Genomic DNA, 14,427 nt, shown 5'->3' on the forward strand with positions numbered 1-14,427 from the left:
TTCCTCACTTATGTAATGTATTCATGTAGGAAAGTTCGTTAAATTATTACAAAAATGTATTTTAAAAATGTATTGATTTCTCTGGTTATAAGTGATATCAAGCAAATGACTGTCTACTTTGACGATGCAATGTTTATTTTCTATAAACTCTCATCAGAAGATTGTAAAACGTTGCATTTTAAGACCATCTGCATCAAACGTAGAAGATCTAATTGACAGCTAAATAAGATATCTGTACATAGTAATGTAGAATTTCTTTATTTGAAACAGGTACGCATCGAATCTCAGACGCTGAGTTTAAAATCCCAGTGGCGGATCCAGAAATTTCAGAGCAGAGGGGCTAGTTCAAGGATGAATTTTTGGACCAAAAAGGGGGATTATACCCAAACTTGAAAATCTTATTTCGGGAGGGGGGAGGGGGAGACCAATACTGGTAGGCCACTTACTTCCTCACCGTTTGAGTAAGGGGCTAGATGTACATTGCGAGAGAGCCAGGGTGACAAAGGCGAGAACGTTATGGCGACAATGCGAGACAGCGACGAAAATAATACAGGAGCGAAGGAGCCACAATACGTATATCTCTCACTTTCATGACTTTCTTTTAAATTCATGCTCCTCACATTCTCCCTTTCTTGCATTGCCCTGGTGTTGTAGATCTCTCACTAATAGGACGATTAAGCAAGGGAGCAACTGATCGACAATAGAGATTGTCCCTGGACTTAACAAAAAAGGAAAATGATATCAAATTGGAATATAGGTACGATAGACCAGGAATTCATGTATATTTGGTAAGTTATCAATTCTCAGAAAAAGGGGAGGAGGGTTACACCATTCACAAGTCATGTGCCTGAAGTCCAGATTGGTCATCGTATAAAATAAAGTGGATATGGAAAATTGAAAAATGTACATGTGTGACTGAAGTTATGTTATATAGTTAGTTCTATAGTCAGTTTTGTATCTAATCTTGAAATATGGCGAAATCATCGTAGCTGCAAATGAAATACTCAACCTGTTGAAGCAATGAATGCTGTTGATACTTTCATCTGCACAAGTTTTTCGTACCAAGAAAGTGTAAAGCCCATGATATTCAAACTGTAGACCATCTTACTGATATTGAATGATTTATACAGTCAAATATTGAGCCCTCGTTGATCAGTTGGGAAAAGTTGTCACTTTCATCTTTCAAAAGTGAGGACGCATATGCAAAAAAAAAGTACCACGCCTATATTAAAAAAAATGTATATAGGTTGTTGCGTTTTTTTAAACATGTTATTTCTTGTCTGAAATCTTTTGTCAGAATCTTTTATTGTAACAATTTTTTAAGTGTATTTAAAGTCGATTCAAAATTTTATTAATTTATTTTACATTTTATAACAATCCGGAAGACAAGCTCTGTGCATTGAAATTAAAAACTAGTATTACTTTACAATATTGTGTATCTTGATATAGTATATCTGTTTCAAAAATTTTATTGAAATGTTTAGTATTTTTTGTCAAAAAAGTACCTCTTATTTGTCAACGTTTTGAAGATTGAATACGATCATTTGAAACTTCCAAAAGTTTTAATTATTTAATTGACGCTAGTGTTTAATTTTTCTTACGTAAATCACTGACCAGCAATAACCTAAGCACTTGTTAAAGACCGCTAAGGCATATCACCTTTTAACGGCGACCCCTATCGCTGAACTGCAGACTGTACCTTTACATGGCTTAGCAACGAGTTATCGTTCTTGTCACTAGGGCCGCTAGACGGGAACAAGCGAAGTCGAACGAAAACTTTGAACTTTGTGAAGTTAGTCTATAAAGAAAAATGGTTTATCGCGATCAGGGATAACTGTTCCTTTCGACAGACTAACGACGTGTATTTGATAATACACACCTTGTTGTGTATTTAATCATAATATTGTCAACACTGAAGAATAGCCAGGTAAGAAATTTAAAGAGATATTGTTTGAGTTGGGTGGTTTCATTTTCATCAAATTTCAATGCTTTCAAATACGATATCAAGTTTATTAAGCAAAAGAATGTTTGCATCTCTCTCGTTAAGATAGATTGGTGCTTTCTTTAATGTCCAACATGCATTCTCTTCTACATTTCAATGCTTTCTTCTGTTAGACTAACTTTGTGTCTGAAAATAAAATAATATTTTAATTATATAAAAATGCATCTAAATCATGGCGTAATAAACATACATTTCATATATATTTTATATATATTTTTTCATTCCTCTTTATTTTGTATAACTTGAATTTTAAATCCCTTTCATGCTCCATACTTGTTAGTATCTTTCCCTTAAGCAATCAATTATGACTAATATTTTTTTCACTTCACGTGGCTTAATTAAAGTATTAAATAAACGTAGGTATTTAAATGTTCAATTAACAATTTGAAATATATGCCATTTAAAATTTAAGTCAAATACCACAGTCGAATTTTACCTATGCACAACAAAGCTTTATTATGCTAAGTAGCGACTAAATTCTGCACTGGGTAAAATTTTATGCCAATAATGGCATTTAAACTGCAATATGTATTTGTGTATTTACATTTTGACCTCAATCGACTCGTCGCGTAGGTAGCCCATAACACATATATAAAATATCTTGTGTTTCCAGTATGTCAATTTTGTTCAAATGAAATGAATGCATATCCTGATCGATAGGTTAAAACCCCTCTAGTGAGGGCTTTTAATTACTGTCTAAATATGTATTTATTTACACGAGAGAAATGTATCCTTCCTCCGTTTCGGTTTAGTCAATCCGCCTGAGTAGAGAGATTAAACCCTGGGAGTAAATGGTACTTTCAATCGAATAGTAAGTCTGATGAAAAATATTATTATATCTCTTTGAAAAAATATATTTTATTTTTCTGAATGAAAAAAAAAAACAACTCAACCATGTTTAAATGTTTACAAAGCACAGTTTTTCAATTTCAAAACTTTGAATTTAAAGTGCCACAGTTGATAAATACCTCTAACATATCTTGTCTCTAAGTGAATTTTAATCTCGAGTTACACATTCAATTGATTAATTTTAGGGAGAGAAAAAAAGGACAAAGTTAATCACGAAATCCCATAAAAACTCTCCAGTCCCCTCGCTCTGGCGTGTTGTTCACGGTGTTCTAGAATTGATTACCTCCCCGTGTGGCCGTCCTCGTTCCGTAGATATCAATATTGTCGGTGGCACTTCGAATCTCCGAGTAAATTTTCAATTAATTCAATAAATCTTAATACGACGAGTTACAACTAAAGAAAATAGTAAAGATTTTTCAATATAGAAATTAAAAATGGACAGAAATGAATGCAATAAAATAGCAAGAGCCTAAAAAATTTCAATTTAATTGTTTAAATTGTTTCCAGTTTCTCCAATAACAAGTTATTTGTAAGAGCTTTTGTTTTGGTAACAGACATATTGATTGGAATATAAAGGATCATGAGCTTGTAAATATTTTGGTAGGGAAAGGTTTCCGATGAATCCTGTATAGACAGGGAGTAAAATACTGGTAATTAATTAGACATAAAATCTTTTTGTAGATAAGAATGACATTTGAAGTGTTTGGAGCAATCCCTAACATTTTGTTCTTCAAGAGTACCCTTGTAGAGGCATGTGTTAAAAGTTATGTAGTAGACGATTCTGACGATTGATAACTGTTGAACTTCTTATATGGTTTGTTCCTTTCAGGGTTTTTTTTACGTGTGTCCCATGGGTCACAATGCTCACCTAAGACATATGCTCTCTCTCTCTCTCTCTCAAACGAATAATCCTCCTTTGTAACCAAAAACCAATTCAAACTTATTCAAAGGACATATATTCTAGTATTCAATTTTGCGTATATCTGTATGTCACCGGGTTCAATGTGTGAGAGTCAGTCAATATATCGGGTCTCAATAGCTCAGTGGTTAGAGCTCTGCCACGGTACTCCAGAAGCCCTGAGTTCGAGTGCCGGTTAAGACTTGATTTTTCACCACCTGTGACATTTGGCGCCCAACGTACATATACCCACTATTACCTAGGAACATGCCTTATAGCATTCCCTTAACTCAGAGAATTCAAGGGCGAATTTTCACAAAGAGGGGGAATGTGTCACCGGGTTCACAGGCGTGTGAGAGTCAATATATCGGGCATCAATGGCTCAGTGGTTAGAGCGCTGGCATGATACCCCAAAGGCTCTGGGTTCGAGTGCCGGTTGAGACCTGATTTTTTTTTCATCCCACCTGTGACATATATTTATTAGACAAGTTAAAGTCATATTTCTTCAAAATTGTTCCGAGTATTTACGAAGAACCTAAAATTAAAAAAAAAAATGTAAAATTTTAAATCCCTGTATCACCAGCCAAGATCATGTGGACCATGATTTTGAAACAATCTACACAATATAAGGATGCTATCGTATATTAATATACACAATTAAGGAATGTTCTTATTTTGAAATATTTACATTTCAAATGTCTTTGTCCGAGATAAAACTACAAATGATAAAAAAAAAAACTTGATTTCTTCATAAAGCTCCTAATTCATCGATAGGCGTGGTAAAACAAAAATCACGTGCTGAGCGGGAGCGAGAGAAAGAGAAGTGGGCGGGATTAGGATCGAGCACATGAATTTACGGAATCATGTAAATATAAGGAACAACTGTCAGGTTTTTTGGTTTTATGATGATGATCAAGCGATTGGCTTGAGTGATAAATTTATGCATAAACGCCTTCGGCGTTTATGCAAATTATCATGCAAGCCAATTGCTTGATAACATCATAAAAAAACAAAAACAAAAAAAAACTAGATAGTTATTCCTTAAAAATAATGTTTCGTCCCATTTCCTCCATCTTATACCTATATAAAATCTTGAACCATTGTGTTCTCACCAGGGGACCTGATGAAGACTTGTATCTGTATTATAAAGGGGTACCTGTAGACTCATCTAATCATTGGCAGCCCAGGCCAGAAAAGCTCAACTGAGTCTCTGGTTCAGAATAGATATAATGTAATTCGACGTAATATATTTTAGTATGATGTAGCTGAAATGTCACACACTGTACAACGTATTATTTTTGATACATTTTCATCCAGAATAATTTTAGTAAGATAAATAACTGTACGCTTTTTTTGTATATCTTATTAATATGAAATATGTGAATCTAAAAAAAATTATACTTGCGCCAATTTTGAATTACATATTCTACTATATACCAAACTAAAAAGGATAATATGTACATGTATATACATGTACATGTATATGAGGAAAATATTACGGTTACAAGTAGTTGGCAAAAGAAAAAAAAAAGTGAAAGTATATAATTTATATTTTTTCAACTTCAGGTATCCAAGCCATGTTATAATGAATGAAAAATGAGCAAGGACAAAGACGAAGTAATTCCCATTCAAGGGCCCGGAAGTAGAATCAAGGCCCTCGCGCCTACTGTGCGCAAGCATCTTATCTACACAAATGAAAATCTTAAGGTCATTGTGGATTTTTCTACCAATGGAATCAAGGCTTTTCCAGTAGAAATATGGAAAAACGAGGAGGTGCAAATAAAATCTGTAAAATTACTGGGCGAAAATAACCGTTTGAAGAAGCTTCCTAAAACCATATCAGACTTGGACAACTTGGAGTTTATAGATTTGAGAAATAATTCCCTGGGGGCTTTGCCGGGGACAATATTCAAGATCAAAGCATTAAAAGAACTCCAGTGTGGGAACAACGGTCTGAAAAGTCTCCCTGCAACCATAAACAAAGGGCCATCATTGGAGTATTTGTATGCCCAGAACAACAAAATCAAAGCCCTGCCTAAAACTATAAACAAGTGCCCTGCATTAGTACTTATAGATTTGACTGACAATGTCATTCGTTCCGTGAAAAAAACAATATATGAGGTTGGTGCCACTTTGAATCTTAGCAAAAATCGTCTTGTTGAATTACCCGATGCCAACGTTAAAAATCCGGCACTTAAAAAGCTAATTGTATCTGGAAACTCAATATCGCATATCCCTGACAACATCAACAACGTCCTTACGTTAACATACTTAGATCTAGCTGACAATGACTTGACAGAGTTACCCAATCAGATTGGGTATCTAAAATACCTCCACTATCTGAATATATCAAAAAACAAAATAGGTTACCTTCCGGAGGAGATCACCACCCTGCACTTTGCACTCACGTATTTGCACGCCTCTGACAACCAGATAAAAAGACTGCCCAAGGAGATTCATCAGCTTCAACGACTCCAGGTTTTAGAACTGGCCGACAATCAGTTGGAGAACCTACCAGAAAACTTCTACCAACTTAAGAACATCAAGAAATTGGATCTGTCTGGAAACAAGCTACAGACTGCAGCTGGTATCAGCAAACTCAAGTCCGTGGAACATATCGGTTTAGCCAGAAATTCCCTTACTGTTCTCCCAGAAGACCTCCCGAACCTCAAGTCGCTGATATCTTTAGATGTGACGGGGAATTATATTAAACATATTCCTGAAAACCTTCATAAAGTAGGCACTCTAAAGAGTTTTAAGGCTAATGACAATAAAATCAGCAATATTCCGGAATCTTTGGGAGAAAACCAGCTAATAACGGAGCTCTGTGTCTCCAGGAACCGCCTGCAAGGTCTACCACAGGATATGAAAAAGCTTAGAAGTTTGGAGGTATTTGAACTGGCTCACAACGACATAAATGCGTTGCCGAAAACATTTGACTTCCTAAAATTTCTGAGAGTTCTAGATGTTGCTGGTAATGCATTAACCGAGCTCACCTTACCAAAAACGTTGACATCTTTGAATTTATCCTCAAATCCGGTATCACTCCCTTCCGTGGATCCAAAATCTGTACTGACAATTCTTGGTGAAAAGACGTGGGCATCGCAGATGACTGTTCTCGAAATTGAAGACATCAAGCTAGATGAGGTACCAAGTACCTTGAGTCATATGAAACTCCTCAAAAAGCTCAATTTGCGGAGTAACATCCTCAAGGTCATTCCCGATGAACTTTGCAGACTTCGACTTCTGGAAGAACTGGACGTATCGAACAATGAACTGGCTGATCTTCCAGATAGTATAAGCAATATGAAAAATCTGCGAAAGTTGAACGCCTCCGAAAACAAAATTCAGCATTTCTCGAATGGACTTTGCCTTCTGCATCAGTTAGAAGAAATCAACATGTCCTACAACAACATCATGGAATTGCCGGAAAATTTCGGAGAACTAAACAAAGTGATTCGCTTGGATTTATCAAACAACGAGTTAATGGGTTTACCAGAGGACAGATGGGACGTGTTAGCGTCCATGATATATCTGGATGTTTCCAAGAACCATATAAACGTCGTACCGACCGATATGCCATATTTATACCGAGTTCAGGTTCTGAAGGCGGCGTGCAATGACCTAACATGCCTACCAGGAGACATAATAAAGATGACGAGTTTAGAGTTTCTAGACGTGTCGGACAATTTACTGGAATCTCTTCCAGATAATATATGCAAACTTCCAAATCTCACAGAACTGAATGTGTCCGACAATAAAATCAAATCTTTCCCAGGTAAAATGGAGAATCTGAAGCAGCGGTGTACGGTCAATGTAGAGTCACAATCCGCCTACAAACAACGAGATCCGCCTGATACTCTCAAAGCCGGTGAGGTTCAAACGGACGCCGATGATTCGCCAAGAAGCTCAAGAAAAATTGACTCGGAAAAGTAGTTCTTGTGACTAATGGCTGCATGTCCCTCGCCGTGCCAAAATAAGTAATATATGCTATAAACTCATATAAATAAGTATTAAACATTGAATTATGTTTGTGACGCACGTATTGAACTGTTTTACAATATGGTGTTATGAGACTGTTATTTTTGTTCTTTTACAATCATTTCACATTTTATACTTTTACATTCAATTGTCTTCTCCGTATTTATATTTTATATGAATTGTTTGAAGGAAATAAATAAATGGGGTTTCAAGAAAAAAGTTAATTATTAGTTGATTGCCGAATCAGTAGATAAACATAAGGTATATTAAGGAATATTTTTATCATGCTGAATATTTAAGGAATATCTGTTTATTCAGTGTACATGAGATGATAGCCTATGGGATCACCGTGTTCGTAAAATGCCTGTTTTCATCCCCATAAACACCAAGAATAGATACTTATTACGTACACAATATTTTACATCACAGAAACATATTGAGGGCCCCTTTTATTGCCTTTCCCCTATCTGGCTTCTTTACATTTCTCTTCCTACTCGATATCATAGCCGCGCCTTCTGACGTAATGACAGCAGTTTAAGGTAGCATGGGATATCTCCATGTTATGACGTACAAGTATACAGTGCAGGGAACTAATTTTGTTACAGCATCAATGCTGATTTGAATGCTTCCTTTGCTTGATTTTAAGTAGGTCAATGCTGGTTTTTAAATCTAGGTCAATGCTAGCTATGCTAGTTCTATCCTTTGCTTGCTGATCCTGAACCTGGTAATGCTGTTTTTTAAATGCTGATGCTGATGCTACTAATGCTTATGCTGATGCTGGTTTATGTAACAAAATTATTTCCCTGCACTGTAGTTTCCGTTTGAAGTGTTGTTCTGATCTGGCTGAGTGCTTATCATCGGGTGAAAGTTTTTTTTTTAATTAAAAAAGTAACGAGACTTACATCTTATCTTTTTTGTTTTTAAATCAGCACTATATTAATTAACTCTTGCTTATAATATCAAGCTTTTGAAAAAAAAGAAATTATATAAGAAAAAAATCAATTTTGTATTTTTTTTCTATTAAATTAATTTAAAAAAAAATATCAAAATTACAATATAACATTCTGAAAGGTGGGGGTATTTAGAATCCTACTAATTTAGGCAAATGAATATGTAGGAGAAATTTCGTTTGTTATTTCATACCACCTTAAAGATCTTACGAAATGTAGTTATGAAAGTATCATTCTAGTTTTTTCTGGTGAGGTTATAATTGACAAAATTGTTGTATAATATACTTCATCGTATAAAAGCATATGTATACAATTCCTGAATATTAAGGTAACAATGTATACATATATATATTTCAATGAATAAATGCATATAATTCCTAAATAAGGTGGAAAATAATTGTAGATTAAAGCTCTAGGTAAAATCCACCGCCTTGAAATTTTACCAGATAAACATTGAAACAAGAATCTGTCGAAACTAAAAGCAATGTAGTTAGGTATGATTGCATGTTTATATTTTGACTACAATTAATGTTGACGATGTTTGCTTACAACCTAAACCAGATTCGTATTGAGAATTCGGTTTGCAAATCTTCCTAGTACTGTGATAAAGATTAATAAAAAACAATAAACCTGGGTTCGTAATTAATCATGACATCATTTTAACAGTTCAAGCATGTTATTTTTATCGGAGGTTTGCTTTCTTGGAAAATTTAATTGTTGATTTCAATCCTTTATGATGATAAAAACCCTATCTAAAAGACAGTAAAAACATTTTTGAACGGATTAATTTGAAGAGTTAACGCAGAAGTGTGTACGATATTTTGCAGATCTGTAGCCTACTGGACAAATTGGATGCACGATCTTTGATCGTCCCTTTATCCCATTTTTACACACCAGTGAGCTACAGGTCTGCTAAGTTTACTACGCAGGGAGACATGAATCCCTGCAGCTATAGGTACAAGTAAACACATCTATATACATGTAAACGTCTGACTGTCCTCACCTGATATATACCACCCAGAAAAACAAAAAGCACTCTGTACTTATATCAAGTGTTTGCCGAGGAATTCTATGAATAGATCTTCCCCATTACTGGCTAAATACTGTATGCAATGTCAAGTGCGATGTTAGAAATCTCTCTTCCTGATACAGTAATACAGAAGTCATTTGCCGAGGGTATGGCCAGAGTACTTCAGGTGCTACAGCTCAATTCAGTTCATTTATTCACTCAAAAATCACATAAATGATGCATAAGAAACAAACACACAAACATATATTCATATACAAGCGATAACATGGGAAAAGCAAAGCTAATTGGAGGTCGATCATGATTTAAAAATTAAAAAAAAAATTCATAGTATTTTGTAGAATTTTACAGAAAAGACTTGTCTGTAAGACTTTGTCTGAACGACTAAAGACGATGTCTGTAAAACGTTACAATAAAAAAAAAAATATGTGAAGATAACGAACAGCAATTATGCTCGAAATAAGGCCAATTATACAATACAGATTATAAATAGCTGAGCAAACACATTCCCCTGAAGATCATGTGCCATGGAAGAGTAAGCATTTCCACACCGGCCGTCATATATATATATATATATATATATATATATATATATATATATATATATATATATATATATATATATATATATATATATAATTTTTCTCATTTATTCCAAGCTCTCTGATTGGCTCAAAGGTGATCATATGATCAAGTATATAACAGCATATAGACTTGTGTTACTATTTAAAGATTCTGAAATGCATATCGACTTGATGTTTCTAAAAATGGAAATAATATTCTGTAAAACAACGATAGTGCTGGCTTCACAATAGCTAATACAGTGTATGACTTGACGATTCTGAAAAAAAAAGATCTTTCAACTTCTATTAATAATTGTGATGTTCTGTAATCATTTGTAAGACGTAACAATGCCTTTAATAACGATCAACTTTATATTAAAATATGTTAGATATGTTTTCATAAAACGATACAAAACATAATAAAACAAATGTTGCCTTTTCAATGAAAAAAATCCATAAATTATTCTATCAGTATAAAGGAAACACAATTATATTAAACAACTTAATTTATTTTTATCTCTAGTCTCTATGTGTAAAAATTAAAAAGACAAGAGATACAACTTGTGGCTTGTTCCCATTATTTTAAAATTTGTTTTGTCAATCTCTGTAAAAAAAAATTATATAACAAATGTAGCCCTTTCATTCAGCAATCCATAGATATATTGACATCGCTGAAAAGCTTACAGACCGAGCACGAAGTGCTGATTGAAGATTACTCTATCTCCCTGCTTACTTCTGGTTGAAGATCTCTCTATCACTCTGCTTCCATCTCTGGTCATTAAATGTTACTCTATCACCCTGCTTCCATCTATTGTCATTAAAGGTTACTTTTTTCACTCTGCTTCCATCTCTTGTCATTAAAGGTTACTCTATCACCCTGCTTCCATCTCTTGTCATTAAAGGTTACTCTTTCACCCTGCTTCCATCTATTGTCATTAAAGGTTACTCTATCAACCTGCTTCCATCTCTTGTCATTAAAGGTTACTCTTTCACCCTGCTTCCATCTCTTGTCATTAAAGGTTACTCTATCAACCTGCTTCCATCTCTTGTCATTAAAGGTTACTCTATCACCCTGCTTCCATCTCTTGTCATTAAAGGTTACTCTTTCACCCTGCTTCAATCTCTTGTAATTGAAGGTCACTCTATATCCCTGCTTCCCTTTGATTGAAGGCTACTCTATCACCCTGCTTCTTTCCGATCGAAGGTTACTGTATCATCCTGCTTTCATCTCTTCCGTTTTTCATACTAATTGTTAGGCCATTATTTACACACTGAATTGTCTGCAATTTTTTTTCCGTTTTTCCCGATCATGACAAGGAGCACACGGCGGGTGCTCACTCCTCCATGGCACCTGATCCCACCTTTGATGTTTATGGAGGTCCGTGTTTGCTCTCCATTCCCCCGATTTGTATTGTCTAAATGGACTTTGAACTTGAATACTGTTCGCTATCTCCATATTTCAAAGTAACTCTATCACCCTGCCTCCCTCTCTTCTGATTGAAGTTTACTCTATCACCCTACTTCTTGCGTACAAAGAACCAGATTTTCTTTGCAAAAAGACAACCTATCTGAACGGTAAATAACTACCATAATCAAAACCTATCTTTGTTGAAAATAAAACTAAAAATAAAAATTATATCTTCTATACAATTTCTCAATACTTACTGTAATGGCACAGTTTTTATTTTCTATTTACCTTTATGAAGATGGGAAGGAATATTTGAGAAATTTCTTGAACGCATCGCTACGTAGCAATTGGGTGTCATATTTTTTTTATACATACAAATATCTAGGCAAAAATTGTTTGATCAAAGGCGACTTTGAGCGAAAATCATGTGTAAATAAACATTAAACTAGCTCTATGAGACAAAGAAAACAATTATCAGATGACGTACATGTTAATCAATAGCCTTTAATTGTGCCCTTTTGGGCGGAAACAAGTACCCGGTACATATAAGAATGTCGAAGAAAGGGGTGTTTGGTGCGATCGCATCCCCTTTAAAATATCAAAGAGGCCCATGGGCCACAACGCTCACCTGAGTAACTATGGCCCTTCTTGTACTTCATCACCAGACTGTTTTCCTGTTTTCCCATTTAAAACTTGATCACCCATAGCCCCACCCTACCTCGAGGACCTGATGATTAAAACAAACTTGAATCTACACTATTTGAGGATGCTTCTATATAAATATGACCAATCATGACTTTGCTGCTCCTGGAAAAAGAGATTTTTAAAGATTTTTTCTATGCTTTCCTATGTAAAACTTGATTACCCATTGTGGCTCCACCCTATACAGGGGGGGGGGGGGGGTATTTGAACAAACTTGAATATGCACTATCTGTGGCAGATTCCATATATATATGACTGATCATGACTTTGCTGTTCTTGAGAAGAAGATTATTAAAGATTTTCCCTATATATACCCATGTAAAACTTCGTTGCCCATTGTAGCCCCACCCTACCCCTGGGGGACACGATTTGAACAAAATTACCTACGGATGCTTTGAGGTAAATGTGGTGAAGCATGGCTTTCCTTTTCTTGAGAAGATTTTTTTAGCTCACCTGAGCCGAGGCTCAAGTGAGCTTTTCTGATCGAACTTTGTCCGTCGTCTGTCGTCTTTGTCGTCGTCGTAAACTTTTCACATTTTCATCTTCTTCTCATGAATCACTGGGCCAATTTCAACCAAACTTGCCACAAAGAATCCTTGGGTAAATGGGATTCAAGTTTCCTGAAATGAAGGGCCACGCCTTCTTCCAAGGGGAGATAATTATGAATTCGTGAAAACTTAATGGCATCATTTAAAAATCTTTTCTCAAGAACCACTGTGCTTGAAAATATGAAACTTATATGGAAGAATTATCAGGTAGTGTAGATTCAAGTTTGTTCAAATCATGACCCCGGGGGTAGGTGGGACCACAATGGGCAATCAAAGTTTTACATAGGAATACATAGGGAAAATCTCTAAAAATCTTCTCAAGAACAGCAAAGCCATGATTGGTTTTATGTTTATTGAAGCATCCTCAGGTAGTGTAGATTTAAGTTTGTTCAAATCCTGACCCCGGGGCTAGGGTGGAGCCACAATGGGCGATCAAAATTTTACATAGGAAAAATCTTTAAAAATCTTCTTCTTAAGAACAGCAAAGCCAGTATATTTATATGGAAGCATCCTCAGGTGATGTAGATTCTTTGTCATGAACCCCCAGGAGAATAAAGGGGCCATAACAGGGGATCATAGTTATACAAAGGAATACAAATGATATATCAATAAAAATTTTGTTCTTAAGAACAGCAAAGCCATTATTTGTCTTATTATTTCAAAAGCATCCCTATGAAGTATAGATTCAAGATAGTTCAAATCACCCCCCCCCCCCACCACCACCACCACCACTTTTATATTTAAACTTTTCAAGACTGAACTGATTTCTGCTTTTTCCTAGCCATAGTGCTCAGGTGAGCGATGTGGTCCCTGGGCCTCTTGTCTTATATATACCAATGAGAAAATTTTATCGTCCATAGTGGCCCCACCCTACCCCAGGGGGTCATGATTTGAACAAACTTGAATCTACAATATGTCAGGAAGCTTTCACAAAAGTTTCATTTTTTCTGGCCCAGTGGTTCTTGAAAAGATTTTCAAATGACCCATCCTATTTTTATATTTCTGAATAATCTCCCCTTGGGATAGGGTGTTGCCCTTCATTTGCACAAACTTGAATCCTCTTTTCCCAAGCATACTTTGTGTTAAGTTTGGTTGAAATTGGCCCGGTAGTTCTGGAGAAGACGATGAAATTGTAAAAAGTTTATGATGACGACAACAACAACGACAGACAACTGACAAATTTTGATCAGAAAAGCTCACTCGAGTCTTCAGCTCAGATGAGAAAATTGATTATTGAAACAAAATACATGGTAAATTCATCATTCATCTGATTAAGATAATATTGCTACTTTATGTTAATTTTATATTAGAAAATCATGTCTAGAATGCAACAAGATTCATCAAATTGGTACCCATTTATAAAAATCTGGCTTATGGGAGGGGCATCCCTTCAATAAGCCCTCCTTTCCAGAATTGTGGTGACAGCACCGAAGTTGCACAAAGAAATGTGAGAATTCGCAAAAAATGTGAGTGAAGACATGCAAGCAGCTTTATTGTAC

General features: G+C 35.3%; 2 protein-coding genes across 2 annotated transcripts in view; both read left to right on the forward strand.

Annotated features, from left to right (window-relative positions):
* The window catches only part of LOC133188546 (dual 3',5'-cyclic-AMP and -GMP phosphodiesterase 11A-like), a 279,036-nt gene that overhangs the window by 146,386 nt on the left and 118,223 nt on the right, over nt 1–14,427 (forward strand). The window lies entirely within an intron of this gene.
* LOC133188500 (leucine-rich repeat protein soc-2-like) lies at nt 1,753–7,883 on the forward strand. Its single transcript, XM_061323959.1, has 2 exons — nt 1,753–1,927; nt 5,316–7,883. The coding sequence occupies exon 2, from the start codon at nt 5,346–5,348 to the stop codon at nt 7,683–7,685; it is 2,340 nt and encodes a 779-aa protein (XP_061179943.1). The 5' UTR covers nt 1,753–1,927; nt 5,316–5,345; the 3' UTR covers nt 7,686–7,883.

The sequence above is a fragment of the Saccostrea echinata genome, unplaced genomic scaffold, assembly GCF_033153115.1.
Source record: "Saccostrea echinata isolate AGI-Se365-2 ecotype Australia unplaced genomic scaffold, CSIRO_AGI_Sech_v1 ptg000001l, whole genome shotgun sequence".
In the NCBI taxonomy this organism is placed as follows: domain Eukaryota; kingdom Metazoa; phylum Mollusca; class Bivalvia; order Ostreida; family Ostreidae; genus Saccostrea; species Saccostrea echinata.